The sequence below is a fragment of the Sander vitreus genome, chromosome 15 (genome assembly GCF_031162955.1).
Source record: "Sander vitreus isolate 19-12246 chromosome 15, sanVit1, whole genome shotgun sequence".
In the NCBI taxonomy this organism is placed as follows: domain Eukaryota; kingdom Metazoa; phylum Chordata; class Actinopteri; order Perciformes; family Percidae; genus Sander; species Sander vitreus.
In genome coordinates this window covers 15,839,240-15,855,181 of record NC_135869.1, presented here as the reverse complement: position 1 = coordinate 15,855,181, position 15,942 = coordinate 15,839,240, and the positions used below count along the sequence as shown (strand labels likewise).

Sequence of the window (15,942 nt, the reverse complement as noted above, 5' to 3'; positions counted from 1 at the left end):
TAATGAAGACAAATACTTATAGATGTACCTCTGAACCCTCTCTGGCACACACAGGTATATTGTGGGATCCCATTGACCACCTGACTCTTGCAAGCTGCTCCGTTCAGACATGGCGATCGATGACAGGGATCCAGGTGCTGACAGAGGGGACCAATGAATCCCGGACGACATCTGTACAAACAAATTCACACATACCGGTACATTAGGATGTCTTTGGCCTACAAGTCGAAACAGGTGACAAGATCACAAGCCAAGTTATTTACAGTAAAGACAGAGCGGTGACACAAACTCCAGTGTAGCCCAATTCTAATCATGTTCTGGGTTTGGCAATTGGGGCCCCAATGACACCTTGGCAAGGCCTGCTGCCTGACTTATACAATGGCTTGAATAATGCTTTTGGGCCCTAGAATGATTTTTGTAATAACACAGCTTACCCCAATAGTATTAATCGTGTAATACATTGTTCATGGAGTGAGAAACACATGCACTCACAAATGAGGAAGGCCATCTCTCTGTGTCTTATAGGCCTCACAAGGCACATTCTGTTTTTTCCAGCTGGAAAGCTTCAGTTTCTCCATATCAGCTAACATTCTTCCACTGTTACAGTTTTTCCGCACCTCAGCTCTTGTTTCTATTCTCATATATGAAAAAGAACACACCCAGAAACAGCAGTCTGGAAATTTAACAATTGCCAACAAATACTGACATGAGAAAAAGGAGGACTACAACCAGCACACATGAACTAAATGCAGCTGTGGTATTTGAATGAAACAACACATCCTCCTTCCACTGACTGTATGTTGATAGAACAGAGAATTATTCTGATGAAACATTAGCATTGTTTCACACGAGGCGTTTCAGACACGTTTTTTAGGTCATCCATCTCACGTGCGTCTGACTGTACAGATAGGCTTCTATTTTAATCAATACAGCTGCCTACACAGGCCACGTAAACTGCTCAATTTCACTAGTGTGTAACGTGACTTGAAGCGCATGTTTATGCTTCAAATCTATTTTCTTGTGTTCTAACTGCGTATCTACAGGGATTGTGTATTTGTCTGAACTTGACCTGTGTAGACGAAGGTGGAGGACTGAAGCTGCTTTTGCTGCTCTAATGCACTGCTTTCGCAACGCAGGCTGTGTAGATGTTGTGTAGCTTGACCTAAACCTGCTCCACTAACAAGTTGAGATAAACATATAAACAGGTCTTCCTATAGCTCTCTGCAGAGGTATTATGGGAGTTTAGACAAGGTTTGGACTTACTAGACAGTCCAGTATGAGCTTGTAACTCTACACCCATAGTGGAGCCCCTGGGGACAAGCCCCCTCTTCAAACAGGCTGTTTGATGCTGATGACAGAGCAGTGACGGCTGGGTGTTAGCCAGCCCTTGGGCTCTGTCTTCTCTTTCATTGGAGAAGAACCCCTGGGCAGGATAAACAATGGGTTTTCATCTATTCTCTTTACAGGATCATCACCGCTACACTGGTGTTAGTTCATCCTTTACATTTTGTATTTACCTTTCCCCCGACTAAACTATAACGAAGACTAAAACGAGTTTGTGGTTTTTGCCCCTGACTAGGAGACAGAAGTTGCACCAGGTAAAAAAGGATGAACTGATCCGGATCTAGATCTTTACTGAAATGACTGACTGCTGCTCTGGTTCAGAAAAACTGGAGACCACTACTTTGGTTCCCCCCCAGTTTTACAAAGACAATAGTGAATTGAAGGAGCTACAGAGATAGCATGAAGGAGCCAGGCACACAGGCGTGCATATACACAGAAATAGTGCAGAAGAAAGTAAAATGTCCCCAAAGTAATAGTTTGTTGGTCTATAAAAATTAATCTAATATCTAAGACTAAACAACAACTATAAATGCTGTAGGGAATAAAGATTTTCCCATGACGAAGGTCAGCAGTAAGACACTGAACTTAGTGCGGAAGTTAGTAGTGAAGCAGCACTGCAGCACCAATGTTTAGAGAGTTATTTAGACAGTTATTACAGCTACTCTTCCATCTCCTTAAGCCCCCATCAACGGCAGCTTGGCTTTCTCCCTAACAACCCCCTCCTCTCTCGCGCTGTGAGGTCAAACGTCATAGGTCCCCCGTCTAATTGTGATGATAATGTCACTCAGGCTGCAGGGAGTGAGGTGGGGCTGCTCTGCAGGAGATAATGTATGTAGAAGGTAGAATTGGTGGAGAGAGCGAAGAAGAGGAGGAAAGACTGGTCTGGTTCAGCAAGAATGTCATGTCATATTTCCTGTAATCCCTCGTCCCTTGCTATGAAAACACTGCACTCACTCCGAATGCACGATCTCTGTTGCCCTAGCAACCTCACAGACGAACAAACAAGCCTGACACCCAACCAAATACCCCTGGCCACCCCCCACCCTTGGTCCCCATGGCTATTTGTCATGGCCTGGCTGGGTTTATTTAGAGGCAAATTAACTATGTCTGGAATCTAGGGTGTCACTAAAAAAATTAAACACAAATGAGGCACAAAGAAGGCTTTGAAAGGGCAGAGGAAGAAAGTTGGTTATACAGCTGAAAAAAAACCAACAGACTGAACGACTGAAAGACAAATTCTTCTGGAGCCACACTCTACTGTGGGCATTTGACTGTTCATGAAAGTCAAAGAGCTACAGTCTTAACAGGCTGTTTTCCAAAGACTATCATGACTCTCTATGGATGACAAATAACTTCTAACTCATTCCAGGAAGTATTGTGTGTCCAAGTACATGTTGATGTCGCACCACAGAGACTAAAACACCAGGTATTTGGAATAAAGTGTGTTCAGTTATGATAATGAAGTGCATTGGTGTTTATTTGTGTGTGCCTTAGTGCAAATGTGTGCATGTGTGTGTGTGTGTGTGTGTGTGTGTGTGTGTGTGTGTTTGGGGGGTGTGTAAGAATGTCGATAGTAGTTATGCCTGATAAATTATTTGTATTCTCCTACAAATGCACACTTAGCGAGCAGCCAAAACACACATTCTTTTGTCTAGACCTGACTCATTGCCAACATGCTACTCCCATAACACACAAATCAGAGTGCTATCACGGCAGAGACTGTGAGAGATATGCAACTTTGTCCTGGTGCACCTGAGAGTCTCCTTATCAGGCTCTTTACAACCTTGTGGATTCCACTGACTCTGGGAACAGGAGGGCAGGAACTCTGCCTTCGTCTGGGCCCAGCCTTATTTGTGGCGGATGTGGAAGGCAGGTGCAGGCTGCTGTTGTGCAATGAGCCCCTGAGTCATATTTAGTGAGTGAGTGTCGATCTGACCTTTGAGGAAGAGAGTGCAGCAGATGAGGAGGAGGTCTTTGAGTGCAGCGGAGGGATGGCCAGAATGGGTAATCTCCCCGTGTCAACACATGAGGACTTTTGCCAGCTGCAGCCCCGGCACCATGCATCTGTCCACATCTGTCAGTGCACCTCTGAGTGTCTGGCATCTACCTCTCCTGCCAGACATTAAGCCAGAACAACTGTACTGCTTTGCTCATGGGAAAAGCCCAGTAACCAACACACACACACACACACACACACACACACACACACACACACACATTGACCACTTCACAACACTCAAGAGATGTGGTCATCTTTCACAAACACATGCATTAACAGTTCCTCTTAACATTTTAAAGAACTTTAAAGATTGTTACCAGAAGGCACCACTGCAACAAAGCAAACGCATGCAACAACACTACACACCCAAACACAAAGAAAAGAAACTTACGACCAGCCTCAGCCGCTGGGCAAGGGAAGTATCGTGAACCCATAAAAGAGAAGATCCACAGAGAAAGTAATAGAAGAAAGAAGAAAAAGATGACAATTGTTAAGCATTGAATGAACAAGAGTTTAAAGTGCAAATGATTCGCAAAACTTTTTTGTAATTTGAAATATGACATTGCAGCAGTGCACTGCGATTTCTCAGTTGTTCTGCATCAAGTATGAGGATCATATAAAACTGTTTGATTTATGCAAGTGGGTTCTGTCATTTATACTGGTGTAACACAATGCCAGTTTTCCTGCTTTCTGGGTCACTGAAGCAGGGTAACCTGAGCTCATCCTCTGCTATACAATAGCAGCTACTCTGCCAGAGGTCACAGGGTGGCTCACCTGTGAACAAAGAGGCTGTAATCTCTGACACGGTTCATACACACAGTCATGCTCCACGAAGCAACAATATAACAGAGTCTTCCTATCTTAGAGGACATTTCCTAAAACAAATGGAGAGGAAAAGCAACAACAATAGAACCACCATGTTTTGACTTGGGCCAAGAGTTCAACTTCTATATTGCATGAGAAGAGCTAATCGAAGTTTTGCAAAATCTTGCAAGCCTAAGGTTGCTAGAACTAATTATTAGAATCTTTGGGAAAACTCTTACAGTGTCTCTTTCTCTCAACACAGACCTCTTTCCCTCACCCACTCCTTTCTACAAGCAAGCAGGAACCAGCTCTACTGCTTTATGCGAGTCCATACTGACACCACACTGCCAACAGGAGCCCATCCACATCCCCCCTCCTTCCAACAGCCTCTTCTGCTCTGCTCTCCCCAGCTTGGCTCTCCCTTTCCCAGCAAAGAGCCAGATTGGGGGTTGGGGAGTGTTTTGTGGCCCAAATAAAAGAGCTAAAGTAGTCAGAACTCCTTTGTATGAAAGTGTTGGGGGGGGCAGTGACCCAAACAGCTAGTCTTTCAGGCCTGGGCTTACACGGACCAACAGGCCTGGGCTGTAGCCTGGCAACAGTAACCCATGGTGAGAGAGAGCCGGAGTGAGAAAAAGGGGGAGACAGGGTTTCGTAAGGACAGTTGAGGCACTTCAGAGAACTGATCCCCTACAAATGCAGGTAGCACTAAGCACGGTGCGGGACCAATTCAGTCTGGTAATGAAGTGCGATCATGTCTAAAAGGATGCGCGTTTCACCGTTTAAAGTGCAAAGTTTGTTTCAACAATTGTGCTTAGACACACAATGGAGGTATTGAAATCTCCCGGAGGAGGTTTCCAGAGCACCCCCAGAGCATGAATATTAAACATGTGAATATAAGGACATTTAACTTTCTCTTGAGGGAAAGCAGTAATGAATCTGACTAAAAAGCTATGACGGCTATCAGTGCGTCCTTCTCACCTCACCTTCACTTCACCCTCAGATTTACAGGTTTAAGAATATAAATCCAGAATGCCAAGAAAATGTCTGGCATTTCCTTGGCAGTGGAAAGTGCACAGATCTTCTGCAGAAAAAGACAATAAAAAATGTACTCTTGTTGCTCTGTAATGCTGCTATGAAAAGGGCGTGTAGTTTTTTTTTAACTTTTAGTGCATACACTATCGGAACAAATTTGCCTCAAGTGTCCACAGATTTTTGGAAGAATACTCCCTGACATTTTTCAAATAGCAACGCGTTTGCCCATAACCACATTGCATGAATCCCAGGGTCAATGTCTTTCAAAGCATTCTCCACTGAACTCAACCACAAAAACCCCACCCAACCACCTAAACTGAACCAGATTCCGTTAAACTTTGAAACAAAAATTTATAAGACCCCATCCTCAACCTAACATGAAAGATCACCTACAATGCCTTGTCCAATGTTTTGTCTAACGTCAGCCAGTAAAAACATGATGTGACAAAAGACATCTTAGACCTTCCAATTGCCTGTATTGCTATAAAATTCACAGCAAACATTTGCTGCACAATTAAAGTGGAATGAAAGGGTTTAATAATGTTGACTAAAACTGTTGCACAAATTGACCAGCACTCACATGCCAGTGATATAGTCCATAAAGACTGAGATTTGTTGACAGTGCACTGGCAAAGGTTCTTAATGATAAGCTAACAAGAACGCTAGTAAACAGCCACAGAATGTCTGTCATCTCAACTGCTGACACCCGAAGAAGTACTAGAGATGTTAAAGAAGAGTGTGGGCCAGTCATACCTAATGAAACATTTTATAAAACTATGAAAAATTACAATAATGTAGCATGTTTGTTCTATTTCCACGTGACACAGTATTTTACTCCTTAAAGCTGTGCTAAATCTTAAATTAGAAAAAGGTAAACATTAACATCAAGTTGTCTTTGGAAAATGTGCTTAGTGGAAAAGTTAATGCCTGTTCCTGAGTCATTTACTGACGGACCCATCCCTTCCTCTTCTAAAAAGGGAGGGAGACTAGGGAAATTTTGCATGCAAACCTCAGTTATTCCAATTAGGCCTGCCTGCATGTCTCTTTAGAAGTCATGTTCTACCTTCTAAGAAGAAACAACCAGGGGATGAGACTTCAGAAGCAGGCTTATCCCTACATAAGCATGTGGTTCAGACATACATTGACTCCAAAAAGTAAAATAATACACAAATCGTAACTGGATGATGGTATGCCAACTCACAATAATGGCAAATCTGACATTAATGAGCACACAGGCATGAGAGAAAGACGAGAAAGTTGAGGAGCTTGGAGAACTGGGTACACTAAGTAAAGCTGCTTAAGCCTTTCTGATAAGACAGGATGTGCGTAGCAGGGAGGTCAGAAGGCACCACTTCCTGTGACGGGGCCTGGGAACCACAGCTCCCAGTCTCGACCCAGAGAGAAAAAAGGACAACAAACGCAAATTTTCCTCCCTATGATCATGTAACCTCTTGGTCAGATAGTACTCATCTCCTTATAGAAATGACAACTGATCTCCTATTAAATTATTTCAAACTGCTGGGTCTGTAATGCATTAGTTTTCCTGGATAACGACATGACAATGGCTCCATCTGCCTGTCAGGACAGTATGAGTGATATGGGCTATATGTTGCAAAAACAAAATTGCAAAGTAACTAATTGCAAATCAAACAAGTCATTCCAAACATCCCATTTTCAATGAGACTAGGCTGACAGTATTGTTAAAGGCATTCCTGAAGGGGCTACCAGGATGAATGGATGGGAGGTATGGACAATAACCTGAAAGCACCAGAGAGACAGGAGGAATCTTACTCAGCATTCCTTACTAATCCACCATAAAGCTACCAAAGAAAACACTAGCCCTGAGGTGCTCTGAACTAAGCCATCAATATGATCTCTCTTTGCTACGGTCCGCCACAAAATGTGTTCCTTGGCGTGTGCATATTTCTACTTCTTAGTGAATTGTGTTCCTCAAAGCCTCCCTCCAGCCTCCTTTTTGTCAGTAAATTAACTTGTAGGTACTGTATTTCACAGTTGGAAAGGTTGTACCCTCCCCTGAGAAAATTGAGTTTGTCCTTATTTAAAAAAGGAGAAATAATGTTTCACATGTGCACATCTTGCTATTTTCCAAAAGTGAAATAAAGTAAGCAGATACAAAATTTTACTGAAGAAACAGCACTCCACACTTGATGGGCAGTCTGCTCCCTATCAAAGTCAAAGATGTACTCTTTCATCATGTTCTAAGAGGCTGGGAGTTGCAAGGTCATAACGAAACACTCACAATTTACATGCTAACTCTGCTACTGAGGCCAAGTGCAAAACATTAATAACATAAAGAGGACCACTGTAGCCATCCATTGGCCTCACAGCGGAGAAGCCCCACATTTATGTCCATTCAGTTTAGAGGATCTGAGAGGGAAGAGTTTGTTGTAATCTGCAATCTGCCACTGTGTTGAGAGACAGAGGCAGAGGATGAGCCGCCAGAGCTGGGACGACACGCAGAGAGGGAAAGAGGGGACCTGGTTGCCGCTGCACTGTGAGAGAGGCAACATGTGCTAGCTATAGGGACTGTGAGCTACCAGCTTCATTCCTCCACGAGCTTGTCTCTCACAGTATGGGGGCGGCTGACTGCTCAATGAAAGCACCTGGCCCTATGCTTCCCCTTTGTCAAGATCTGACTTCACTGGATTACCATCACAACATCCACCAGCTGTCCTCGACGCAGCCCACCCCCTCCCCCTACTCCCTCCCTCCTACCCAGCCTCCCTCTACCCATTCCCTACCCCCAGTCTGATCCCTCCAGCTGGATCCTCTCTGAATGACACCCTCTCAATCTGCCTAATTATCTCTCCTCCGGCCACGCTGCTGTGGCCCTCTCAAAGCAGCCCATTCTGCTCACAGGGCGGAGCTGAGGGGCCAATGGCTCTTTAACTGGACTTCCTGACTGCTCACCTAGTAGGTTGCACTCTCTGTGACACGATCAACCCGTCACTGTCAAGTTCAAAACTCTGGGCCACAGTAAGATCAGTAATATTCATTGTTATAATCATTATTCATCAAAGAGAACATTGTGTCAGAAAATGTACATTATAAGATAGGTTAATATTTTGAAGCTACGCCATTTTGAGTAGTGCTATTTAGAAAGTGCTTCTGGGCAATTTAACCTCTGGAATAGCCATGCAGAACTACAAAATCTCACCTACATGTTGTGCTTATATGTTGCCCTCAAACAAAGCCAACTGGTTGAAGAGGGAAAGATAGTCAGTAGATTTGGGGTTGGACCAACACCCAACAGTAAGCCTACTTAAATTATGCCACAGTATATAAACATTTTTTTCCAATTCATTTCACCCATTAGCTTTATGTTTTGGGTTTCAAGTGCTTTGTGTTTTATTCTATGCAACCTTTACATTCTGGTTTGGTAAAAGCCACACTTCCGCCAGTGCACATGTCAATACAAACATGTTTGGAGACTCAGAAACAGGCATGTTTCAGTGCAGATGCCACATGGTTAAGAAGTGCTTCCATGTCAATGGGAATCATCTTCATCATCAGCTTGATTATGCATTTCTCACATAAACCCATGTATGTCATGGAGTCTGAGCTTAACACAAGTTGACTCATATCAGAGTGCTGGTCATAGGTAATTACTGGATTTCCCTATCCACATAAGACCCTGATTTACAACTGTAGTTGCACCTTAGTCACTGCAGTGTTTGTACACTGGAGTTTCAAACAGGCAGATGATTTTGTGTAACTTTTTGTTTTTAATTTGATCACTTTAATAGCGAATGCAACCACTCATTCAACATCATGTCCGTATGTCCAACATCGGAGTATGTTCACTTGAACGGTTTACTACTGTAATACTCTGTCAGCAATTCTGGCCTGTAACCTTTAATGCCTCATTTCCACTGCATGGTTTCGGCATGATGTTCTGTGTCGCTCTAGTGATGGTTCTCTCTGACCAAACAGTAGTCTGTAGTGTTTTAACTCCACCTTCTAGTATCAGCTACACAGCTTGCTTGGGACCTCAACCAAGGTCCAACAAAAAATATAAAATAGTACCAGAGTACTATCCACAACTTTTGCTAATGGAAAACCAATAAAGAACAAGTCGAGTTGAGTAGAGCTGTGCTGCACCATGCAGTGGAAATGTGGCATAAGTCACATGAGGAAGAAGCCAGCACACTCAGAGATGCACTTAAAGAAAATGGAGAACTTTTCTTACATGGTAAAGTTATAGTGTGGTGTATCATAGTTGTGCTTGCTAACAACAACAATACAGAGGATACATTGGTATCTGGGACAGTAACAATGGTAAGTGTCATACACTGAGTATTACTGTCACTTGAGAAGCTACTTGCCATAAGAAAAATAAAAAATAAAACTAAGTGGCTAAACAACAATCAGAAACAGATGAACATTTTCTACACAGAACAATGTGTGTGGTTCTGTGGAACAGTGGTGATTTCAACCAAGGTTATTTTCTACTGGTTCTCCAAATTCCTTTCAAATGCCAAAACATGTATGTGCATTTCTGCGTTTCTGTCTTTCTACTCCGTATTGGCTTCACTTTGCTGTGGCCTTTCTTCTATCCCTCTCTACGCCCTGTTCTGATGGTGCCAGGTTACAGGCAGGTATCTGGTAGAAGAAAGGATCTTTTCTGCTGTTTTGGATCTCCTTTTTCTGTAGGATCCCAGGGGAAGGGGTGGGGCTGCTCCACCACTCACCTCTGTCTAGGACTGGTTGGACCACTCATGTGTCCATGCTCCGCTCCACTGCTTTGCACTGCTATGGGACCCTTTCTACACTGTGTGGTATGACATTTAATGTCCCCTTCCATTAGAAATCCTTTACCTTTGCATTTTTTTGTGCTCATTTGTCTTTGCACTGAACCAGGATAGTGATTACACATGCCCAACTCCTAAACCCTAACATATGTACACATACATGTACACAGTACAAAGGACTAAAAGAGCACAAAGGATGAATGAATGGTGTCTTCCAAAAGAAAGCACATTCCCTGTGATTAGATTAATGTACACAATTGGCAAAACATTGAGAGATTATGTTAATTTTCACTAGTGGCAGTAATATGATGTTGGATATGCTGAAACAAATATCTGGCTGCATACAATTATACATTGACTCACTTAATGATCTTGGCTCCAGCTAATGATTGAAAAAATGTGGGTGGTAGTTAGTTGTTCCACATGCAGTCGGGTTACACATTGTCTAGTGTGTAATGGCGACTACTGGCAGAATAATCCCTTTATAGAACCATGTAGTAACCTTTATGTTTAAAAATGTATTTAGGCCTATATGAGAAAATGTCTGCCTGATTGTTTGCTTGTGAAAAGTGTATTCCTGGTATTGGCTCAGATTTGACCCCTGCAGTAATGTAAACTGCTAGTCCAATAAAAAATGTTTTGGAGGGAAGCAGCTGGCAACCAAGGAGTTTTTTGTTCTATTAATGACAGTATCTCCTCCATCTGAAACACTCAGACATGTTTCCCAAGCCAAAGGTTCTTAAAAAGGACAAAGGCAAGACACTGTAGCCTATTTAACTTGACTATTGTAATAGGTTCCCCCCCCCCCCCCCCAAAAAAAAGAACCCCTCACCAATCTAAAAAATAGAAGACAATTCATCAAAAATGTTTTAAAGCCTTGAAATTAAATCGCAAATCACACAATGAAAATAACAAAAACATGTAACACAGAAGGAAACGTGATTTATGTCTGACAAAGTTCTTTAACAGGTGCAAAAGATGAGTGTAGCAGCCAAACATGTTGAGGCTTGATGGTGCTCATCTGTGTAGACATAATCAATAGGTCATATCTTTCACCAATTTTATGTGAATGTTGTTAACTAACAGCCAACAGGATATAACGAGAGCATATTCACTACATTGTTTAAGACTGGAAATCAAATCTTTCCCCTGAACCTTAAAAGAACCAACTGACAAATAACAGCCTGTGTAAATCAATTTACACACAAGGCCTACACTGAGTTTATGAAGCATGAGGCAGGAGAAAACTCAGATCTTTACATATGTTCGACTTACATGCATCGAGAAGATGAATCTAAGCATGTCCCTCCATTTTCACAAGGTCTGTATTTATCCACGCAACGGAACCCTGTGGAAATTGGAGAAATTTGTTAGAGAACCACACAACTGACAAATGACTTCATGTCATCCACTTTAACCTAAGGGGAACATGTATTCCTGTTGTAATAAATCTCAGCAAAACTATAAATAAAAAAAAATAAAAAAAAGTACCATTGGAATAGTATGATCTCTATACACTCTGTAGGAGTTAGTCAAATTGATGTAACCTCTTTAAAACTGACAACAGTGCAACTTGTGGCATCTTGCAGACACACCCGTATGTTTGTTGTTTACTTTGTCAAAAGCAGATAAACATTTGTGTTTCCTTTATAGAGATGCATGCTGATATGAGATTGTTTCTGCTTGGAAGCAGGTTTGTCTTAGAGATTTTCTTTTATCATATCTGACCGTCTTTGCTCAACCGTTTCGAGGGAAGACTTTCAGTTGTTTAAAAGGTCTTTGTTCAGAAAAGGGGGGGGGGACTTCGGCTCATCACCCCCTGATTTGGCTTTAACCAATTTTCACCCTCTCCACCCACATTCAATAAATACATTTTTTGAGACTTAACATGTTAAGCATCATTGCACAAGCCCACGCTCCTCAGCCAAACTTTTAAAGTGCTGCTGAAGTTACAGGAGCCACTTCTACACTTCGGGTTTTGTGAACTCGGTGGAGAAGCAGCCCTCATTCAGTGCCATCAGACTTCTCCAACAGAAGAAACCAACCATTGCAGGAAGATCAACTGTATTTTTTATTTTTTTTTAAATGCACTTTCCCCATGCAGAAGTGTAAGATTTATTCACAAAAACAATTATGTGTAGGCCTATGATATTGACAAAATGCGGTAACGTTAAATGTCTTCGGTATCTGTTAGCGGTTATCTGTTCGGTTGTGCGTTTCAATTAGGCTTTTCCAAATGGTTTTGGAAAACTTTGCAAACTATCTGCAACTCAAACTACTAAATAAAATACAAATAAAAACAAAAATACAAAACTAGTTTTGCAAATAAACATGTCAGTGTTTATTGGAAGCCTAAATAGTCAAAGGTAGCTCCAATTTTATTTGGAACCACACGGTAAATGGGATGTTCGGACATGTCCAACCTACCTCTGGATATAGATACGGATATGCTAATTGTTAATTAATTTGACTTACCTTCGCAAATATGCATAAACAATAAAAATGACAAAATAATCCATGGAATATCCCCTTCCATTTCGGTGGAAAGTTTCCAACGTTTCAAGTTGGGCTTTTAGTAGAAATACATCCTTTATAAAGTTCACATAAAAATAAAGGCTCCAAAATCGATGGGGAATTGTTCATAAAGTCAGCCGGAAAGCGTAGCGTTAGGTCCCAATCACGTATTATCCTTCGCAGCTCGGCCACGGCTGCTGTGATTCTCGGTTAACCTCCTGAAACTTTTGAAAAACTTCCCGATCTGTCCCAGCGTCTGGTATTACTCCGCCTCCTCCTCCTCTCTCTCTCTCTCTCTCTCTCTCTCTCTCTCTCTCTCTCTCTCTCTCGCTCTCTCACTCGCTCTCTCTCTCTCTCGCTCTTTCTCGAGATAGTCTCTCTCTCTCTCAATTTACATTTTTCAATTTCAATTTCAGTTTGCTCTATTGGCTTGACAAAAAATACATAAGTGTTGCCAAAGCATAAGAACAAACATACACACGAGATAGTCCCTGCGCAGAGTATCCAACATTGGGCCTTACAGGGACTTTTACCACCAACACCACTACCCCACCATAGACAAACATAGATGTACAACACAAACAGAATAATTAAATAATTTCACTGCCTAAAAATAGAGACAGGAAAATGTATTTATCAGAGTTCAAACTACAATTGAGGCAATCATGCAGGACTACCAACACAAATAGGCACTTTTCTGAGACATGAATTGAAAAGCTGCTTTTATCATAACACAAGTAGCAAATTTAACAGCAAACACATAGACAATCTCTCTCTCTCTCTCTCTCTCTCTCTCTCTCTCTCTCTCTCTCTCTCTCTCTCTCTCTCTCTCTCTCTCTCTCTCTCTCTCTCTCTCTCTCTCTCTCTCTCTCTCTCTCTTGTTCCAGAATCTACACTAAATCAACAATTGTTTTCTTTTTGTAATTTTAGTGCCATATTACACACTTGGGAAAAAACATAGACATTTTTTTTAAGATATAGCCTAGCTATTAATCTGATAGATTTAGCATAATTGACAACAATCTTAGGGAACTCAGGAACTGCACCTCCTCAGCCTATGGCAGTGGACTCATTTTCTGCAGCCGGCGAATAGTGCCTTGGTTGTTCTGCAGCACAGAGCGGAGCCGGTCGCTTACAGAGACAATAGCCTTGATTTGAATAATAAAAGGAGTCCGGCATTATGACACAGTTTCTCTCTGCAGGGGAGGGCAGCACACTAATATTCAAGCACACTGCCTCTACACCACCATCTCCCCCTTTCCATCACACTATTCCTGGTCCTGGCCTTGAATAAATTACAGACATGGGTAGGGCCATGAATGTAGCAGGCTGGTTTTGGAGTGAAGTTCGTTAGTGCATGTGACATCATCTATAGGGGTCAGTGAAAAGAGCTTGTTAGGCCTCACAGACACCTGCTTCATTTGGCACCCACCATGTGATGAAAGTTGGGCACTGCAAAGTCTTCAATAGCTGGATTCAGCTTTTTGTGCACAATGGTATGATTACATAGTCCTGTATTCTTCATTAGTAGTTGAATACAACTGCAACTGATTGCAAATCCTCTTTAAAATCTCACCCAATTATGCCACCTTAACACAGGCTTGTATGTAGCCAAGATGATTTGTGCGCATGTGTTTCTTGTTTCTTCATGTGTGTCTTCAGCTGCAAGTGAAAACTAGATAGAGACGAGGAGGAAGGTGTAATAGGGTTTATGTATATTACACATAGGTGTATAAGCTGTGTTTTTGTGTTTTCATATGGTTGTGAAATATCTCTTATCCAGAGCAGGGGATGTGGTAGATGCACTTGCAGTTCACTCTGGCAGATGTTGGCAGTATTTAGACTGACTTCGAGTTGGAGAAGGTCCCAGGGAGAGATTCTCAGGGACAGACAGTTGTATTTACAGTATGTTGCTATCTAGGCACTCAATGTCTACAAATGCCTCACGTGCCTCATTTCTCTGAAAAACTGAAGGCCTTGATTTCATGTGAAACAACAGCTGTCTTCTTCATGTCTGACAATGTTTTCACAACCAAAATATCACAAGTTATCAGTCAACACATGATTGAAACAGATTTGCTCAGAGAAGAGCGCAATGAATAGCCTAACATAATCAGGATTGTAGATGTGTGTATCGTCCTGTTAAAGCAGAGGTTCTAAATTTTCTTTTCAGCCAAAGACCCCTTACAAGATAGAGAATATATTGGGAACCTCATCATGTATGTCCCTTGGAATAATTTGACACCTATTATAGATTTAAAAATTAAAATATTATTCTTTGAACTATGGAGCATTTGTAAAAAAAAATACATATATATTTGTTTACATCATGATAATTTAAAGAGACATAATCTGAAAACGTTTTACAGATGGCAGAGTGCAGAGTGCCATGGACCCCAATTTGAGATTCACTGCGTTGAAGAGCACAACATAGTTATTTGTTACTTAAAAAAGTTTTACAGTATAAAGAAACAGGTACCAAAATAAGTTTATTTTATTCTTTTCATAATGTCAGGTATTTTATCAATGCTGCATTCTCCTATTAATTGATTCTGTGTAATCAGACTTGCTGCAGCTAACTTTGAAAGAGTGCTGTAAAAGGTCCACAAGACTTCCAATTTTCTTCACTCGCTAAAATTCTTTCTTTGAGAGGATTACAATCTGCACCGCTTGACTCCAGAAAATAAAGAGCCACTGAGAAAATTCCAGTTAGTCTTCTTTTCCTCTGATCTCATTACTGGTAGTGGTTGCTCCTGCCCTTCCCTCTGGAAACACAACCTTTCCTTGATTGTTTCAGAAATGAAAGAGAACAGTGAACTAAGTCTTGTGTGAATAACAGCAGTAGAACAGCCTCTGGTTTCTTTGTGAGACATTTCTCGCACAGTAGTCTGTAAATTGTAATTTTAATGAATTCAGTTACATCCTTGTCTTGTTATCTCTTCTGTCTCTCACCCTTTCTTTCTCTCTCTCTCTCTCGCTCTCTCTCTCTCGCTCTCTCTCTCTCTCTCTTTACACACACACACACACACACACACACACACACACACACACACACACACACACACACACACACACACACATGCACAAACAAGAAATTAGGAAGTGTTTTGTTTGTACTGTAGAAAGAGTGTGAGAGTGAAAGCCCTGGCGACAAAGTTCTCGCACTGGACTCAGGGGGAATCTCCAATCACAAACATAGAGGAGACAGGACAGGATTTATGACACTGTTCTCTGTTGGAAAGAGAGCAGCACTCCTCTTTGAACAGTTGTTAGCATTTCTCATAGTTAATAGATGTGAATCTGAAGAAATAGTAGGTAGGCATTTAATCAGGACATCTTACACATTTTATGTAGAACCTGCCATTCTAGCACCACCTTTCTGCTTTTGTATACGCAGCTGTACAAACTAGGCTGTAATTCCTCCAACTGAGCATTTGATACCTTGGGACAACAAGCACTATTGTGACGCACATTGTT

At 41.7% G+C, this 15,942-nt stretch overlaps 1 protein-coding gene across 1 annotated transcript in view; it reads right to left on the bottom strand.

Annotated features, from left to right (window-relative positions):
* The window catches only part of notch3 (notch receptor 3), a 29,470-nt gene extending 16,763 nt beyond the window's left edge, over positions 1–12,707 (bottom strand). Inside the window, exons 1-3 of the mRNA XM_078270507.1 lie at positions 12,427–12,707; positions 11,227–11,299; positions 29–171 (exon numbers count right to left, since the gene is read on the bottom strand). Coding sequence (XP_078126633.1) covers positions 29–171; positions 11,227–11,299; positions 12,427–12,487 — 277 coding nt within the window. The 5' untranslated portion in view covers positions 12,488–12,707. The remainder of the gene's footprint in view (positions 1–28; positions 172–11,226; positions 11,300–12,426) is intronic.
* Positions 12,708–15,942: the final 3,235 nt, after the last annotated feature.